Source organism: Palaemon carinicauda, chromosome 25 (genome assembly GCF_036898095.1).
Source record: "Palaemon carinicauda isolate YSFRI2023 chromosome 25, ASM3689809v2, whole genome shotgun sequence".
Classification (NCBI taxonomy): domain Eukaryota; kingdom Metazoa; phylum Arthropoda; class Malacostraca; order Decapoda; family Palaemonidae; genus Palaemon; species Palaemon carinicauda.
This window is the reverse complement of record NC_090749.1, coordinates 12,754,344-12,760,071: the sequence shown is the minus strand read 5'-3', so window position 1 is coordinate 12,760,071 and position 5,728 is coordinate 12,754,344. Positions and strand designations below refer to the sequence as shown.

Below are 5,728 nucleotides of genomic sequence, written 5' to 3'. Positions count from 1 at the left end.
TCTCTCTCTCTCTCTCTCTCTCTCTCTCTCTCTCTCTCTCTCTCTCTCTCTCATGTAGAAGCCATTTCTGCTGGAGTTTGTAATCCTTACAAAACTTGATTGTCAGACGGAGCTAAGCTTTGTTTGGCTTATATGACAGTATTCAAAGTCTCTTCGTTCAAGTGGTTCACTGGATAAATAAATAAACTGTTTTTGTTTTCCTTCAAAAGATAAGAATTGTTTTAAAAGATGCTGTGTATAATGCAAATATCTGCACAGCGGTATTTACTTTATCTATTAATACACAAAAAATGATATAAAATGTATGCAAATAATGGGTATTAGGAAGGACTAAATAGAATAGTGAATGAAAATAAGTAAGCCGTAGTAGTCCACTTAATAAGAACCCAACCTTTAACCTCGACCCCCAAAAGATCTTAAAACTAAAACTAATCCGACCGCCGTGTTTAATCTTGCTTAACTTCAGATGTGCTTGTTTTAAGGCTAATTCAAGGAAAGTAGTCGAAAGAAGAGGAATCCTCCTCTAAGCATTTAGAGAAAGCCTGTCACTCAACGGTCAGCTTCGATTGTTCGGCTTATAAGTGTGCTTTATACAGAGAGAGAGAGAGAGAGAGAGAGAGAGAGAGAGAGAGAGAGAGAGAGAGAGGTAGCAATACCTCTAGGCTACAAGCTCCAGAATAGATTGATGTCTAGCTATCCATTATGATGTCACGGACACAAAAGTGATATATCTTTCTCTCCTGGTTGTACCTTCAAAGTGTAAACACATCTCCATCATAGGAGTGAAAATTTATTTGTGAACATTTGTGTAAGATGATGACGTCGCAGCGTTGGCTTTTCGAGAGGTGTCACAAAATGCACACACATAAACCCATAATGAAAATAGCATATCCTGGACTTACAGTAGGTTGACATGCAGGTGTCTATTTCCCTAGATCATGACCTGGGGCGTTCTGAATCCAGTCACCGAGGGGGGCAAGGCAGCCTCAACTTTGTGCCGGTCCCAAGCCCGGGTAAATGGGGAGGGTTGGCGGCAGGAAAGGCATCCGGCCATGAAACATTAGCCAAAACAACTATGATCAGTGAGTATAATCAGAATGAAATTAATGCTAGGGCGTTCCCCGTAAGTGACGCGCTGGGACCTCGCCCGATGCCTCTGAAAAATCGGCAAGGGCTACCCAGCCATGGGTGGGCTGGGTTAAAGAGGCAAGCTCAGAGGAAAATATCTGAGGAGAGGATGAGAGTAGCGACTCTGAATGTGGGGACAATGACTGGAAAAGGGCGAGAGCTGGTTGATGACCTCATGGAGAAAAGGAAGATTGGAGTGATTTGTGTGCAGGAGACCGGGTGGAAGGGAAATAACGCAAGAGAACTAGGTGAAGGTTGTAAACTATATTACAGGGGAGCAAATATGGAAGGAAGAAATGGAGTAGGAATAATATTATCAAAAGAGTTGAAGAAAAATTTGATTGGGGTGATTAGGAAAAATGACAGAATTTTGAGTTTAAAACTAGGATTGGGAGCAACAATAGTCAATGTGGTGTGTGCCTTTGCAACGCAAACTGGATGTTACGAGGAGGAGAAGGATACATTCTGGGAGGAAATGGACCAGGAGCTAGGAATTATTCCCGCAAGGGAAAGGATATCTGAACGGCCACTTGGGAATTAGTAGGGTAGGGATAGAGTGCATGGAGATTGTGGGGTAGGTGAGAGAAATGATGGGGGAGAATGAGTGATTGATTTTGCATCGGCTTTTGGCCTAGCAATGATCAACACCTTCTTTGAGAAGAAGATTATCAGACTGATTTCTTACAGTAGTGGTGGCAGGGAGAGCCAGATAGATTTGCTGCTGTGTAAGAGAGACCATCTGAAGGAAGTTAGAAATTGCAAGGTGATAAATGGGGAGAGTATAGCAGCGCAACAAAGGTTAGTGGTAATTGATTGCAGAATAAGGAATTGTAGGAGAAGTAAAAAGGCGAGAATGGACCCAAAGTTTAAGTGATGGAAATTGAAAGAGGAAGAACTGAGAGTCTTGTTTAAGGAAAGAGTGCTGGAAGTAGTAAAGTTACATGAGGATGTACAAGAATGGTGGACCGAGAATAGTAAAGTGATTCTAAGGATCGGTGAGGAAGTACTTGGAAAGTCATCAGGGAGAAGACCCCAAATGATGAAGAATCGTGGTGGTGGAATGATGAGTTGAAGAAAAGGGTAAAAACCAAAAAAGAACCCAAGAAGAAGGCAGATCTATCAGCACAAGAGCAGGATAAAGAAAAATATAAACAAGCAAAGAAAGAATCAAGAAGAACAGTAGCGAAGGCAAAGGCAGAGACATTAAATGAAGTCTATAAAGAGATGGAAGCACCAGAAGGAGAGAAGAAAATATTACGAATTGCTAAGGCCCGAGATGCTGCCTTTAAAGACCTGACACAGATAAGGCAAATGAAAGATAGCAATGGTATAGTTCTAGCAGAAGAGAGTGAAATTAATAGAAGTTGCAAAACTTATTTTGAAGGACTATTGAATGAGGAGAACCCAAGAACAGTATTTGAAGATGGACTCCCAAATGAGACAGTTAACATTGGAGTTACTAGAAGAGAAGTAGAACAAGCAGTAGAGGATGAAAAATAGTAAAGCTGCAGGTCATGTCATGAGAAGGGATGAACAGTATATTGGGAGGAGAGTGATGGAAATGGAGGTACAGGGAACGAGAAGGAGAGGGAGACCAAAGTGAAGGTGGGTGGACTGTATCAAGGATGACCTGTGATCAAAGGAATTAACATCTGGTGAGGTGTGGGACAGAGGTAGATGGAAAAAAGCTGACCAGAAACATCGACCCCACATAGAAGTGAGAAAAGATGTAGACAAAGAAGAAAGAAGAAGAAGAAGATGACCAGGGGCGTTCTGGTTTCTCAGGTAAGTAACAGCATTGCAGAAGTTCCTGTCCTTGTTTGGAGAGGATCCTTGCTGACATATACCTGAGCTCTCCTCACTTTGAAGACTGAGAACAATAAAAAATCTTTTCTCCACCTTTGGAAGATGTCTTCAAGGTAGTTTGGCATCACAAAAGTATTATGGGAATGTGAAAGCACAGGAAGGGTACCAAGTCAGAAGTCAAGTTCTTGACCAGCAGTGCTTGTGTGCTGTCTCCCATTAGACCAAATACTGGTAGCAGGAACATGAGCTCCTCTACACTATATGGGAACACTTTCCGAGCCAGGGCCGAGTTTTTGTACAGCTCTGTTTCTTCAACAGAGCCATGCTGGGAGATTGGTCTGTGAAGAAACATCTATCATCCAATTAATAACCTCTCATCTACCTTATGAGGCAAGAACTAACTAGAATCGTTTTCCGGAATGGATATGTTCTCAGTGTGCGCTCAAAAATGACCTCTTTGCCAGAGGTAGTAACATCTGCAGGCCCGGTCAAGGACATTGCACCAGGAACGAGACCCAGAGTTATGCGAATGGACGTTTATTCTCACTGTGTGATGAATTTCGATAAATATTCTCCTCAGTACAAGACCAAATACTGGAGCAGGAGAAGGAGCAGCAAGTACACTAGTTCTTTGGTACACACCATTGCTCTCTCCCCTAACAGAGAGAGAGAGAGAGAGAGAGAGAGAGAGAGAGAGAGAGAGAGAGAGAATCAGTCAATCATCAAGGATAATGGGAAAATGGTGGTCCCATTCGTCCCAACAACCCATTAGCGGGCTTTGTATTAGAAAAAGCAGGAAGTGACGATTCTTTTTTCCAGAGGGATAGTTTATGGCATGAAAATACCCTAGAATGAGAAGGCATATAGGTAGCAGTCAGTGCCTTAGCCAATGCTACAATACTTCCCAATAAGGGAAAGTCCTCGGAACACACCGGTTCCCACTCTTCCTACGAAAGTGAGAGGGAGATTGGTGGATCATTCAGGAAGCAAAAAGGAAGGCAAAGCCCTTCATTCCTACTAGCAGTGTGCAAGCTCATTCCCTTAGGAAACGGAGCACAGGTATCAGGGAGTGAACACCTATACAGTATACAGATATGTATATTTGTGGATGGGAACGTAGGAACGGGAAGCATTGGCAGGCCGGTAAACTCGTCCCATGCCTCGACAGGAGAGATGTCACCCCTGGGTTTACTGGCGAGATCCAGGACCTTCTGTGCCTGTGCTGAAACGAAGAGTGGGTAAATACCGATTAGTTTCGTTCTCAGGTCCTCGTAGGAAACTTGGCCAGCCTGGACGTCGAGCCTTCTGCAATCTGTTTCTATCTCAGAATTCTTACAAGTTCATTCAGTCTTTAAATAAGAATAATTCGAAAACAGCAATTGAAATATGGAAAAGTTATATGAAAAGAAACAAAAATACAACATGTTTATTCACAAACTTTTCTTCTGAGAGTATCAGTGTTGGAGCTCCATTACTTCAAATGGCTTAGACTACTTCAAGATATTGATAAATGTGGGAAACAGGCTGGAACATGGAGAAACAAAACAAAAAATGGAGAACTGACGAGATCTTCAGTTGCTGAAATGTTTCTTGACACGGTAGCCTTATGCTTGAGGACGTCACAGAAAGTCTAGCTTCTCTTCGTCACTGATATGTCAAAATCTTGGAGACTGGTGTTTGTTATTTGAAGTGAAAAGGCAGACTTCCAATATAAAACTAACTCTGTCCGACCTCCGGTTTTCTTAACGCTCTCTACATCATCCCTGTGTCATTCCTCTCTGCTTATATACTTTGTGGGCGGAACTAATTGGTATTTCCTTAAAAAGAGGTTTTTCATATCCTTCAATCTGATTGGTTTTCTTTAAAGTGCCCAATTCAATCATGTCATCGAATACTTCCAGAAAGAAAAGGATCTGGATCAAAGCTCAATTTGTTACCGAAAGTAATAAAGGTATTGCAAACTTTGACTAAACACCAGCTGGATTTGTCTTGCAAATAAGATATGATTTTCTTATTCATATACTGGATGCTCGTTTACTTTTATTGCCTGTATCCATGACACTATCTCACCTTGCAAACGAGGCAACAAAGTAGTGGGATCCCTTCCCTCAGCGAAACATTCTCAGTGTAAGTACGTAGCTCCCATTGATCGGTCTTCCTGAACTTCTTCAGTGACGTCTTCTATTTAGTCTTCTTCAAATTGCAGAGAAGACTCTAATGAAAATAAGGGAGAGGAAAAGGAAGAACATGAGATTTATCTTCTCTAGAGTCGGGCATGGCGACAATGATACTCTCACGGGGAAAGAGACCACAACAGCACAAACAGGTGTTATGTTTCAAGCACCTTTCCAGTACTAGAAGAGAATGAAAGAAAGGAGAAAAACAGTGCCTCTCCCTTTCACACTCAGTGTCAGCAGAACTCATCCTCTGTAGAAGCACCAGTGATATGTAAGGAAAACCTACTTTCTTAGATTAACATTGTGGTCATCGTTGTAAGGACTTACACGAGAGATAGAACAGTAACAGGTATGCTGCCTGGCATGAACAAGTCTGTTGGGTGACGTCAGGTAGCACAGAAAAAAGCCTCACAATTACAGTTATTATGAAAAACTGCATATCATTGGCTTCTTCCATCAATATCCCTCAAACATAACAATCTGCAAGAAAAAAATATAGATTAAAACAGTCAGGTTAGGAGGCTGAAGTCAGGCTGAAGGTTGCTCTACTCGCTAACTACTACAGCTACCTTGTTAAAAGTTTAAGTGACCCTTGTGGATATACTGAAGTTATATTC

At 41.9% G+C, this 5,728-nt stretch overlaps 1 protein-coding gene across 1 annotated transcript; it reads left to right on the top strand.

The window, feature by feature from the left end:
* The first annotated feature begins 913 nt into the window (after positions 1-913).
* Positions 914-1,669, top strand: LOC137618867 (craniofacial development protein 2-like). Its single transcript, XM_068349072.1, has one exon. The coding sequence runs from the start codon at positions 914-916 to the stop codon at positions 1,667-1,669; it is 756 nt and encodes a 251-aa protein (XP_068205173.1).
* The last annotated feature ends 4,059 nt before the right edge of the window (positions 1,670-5,728 follow it).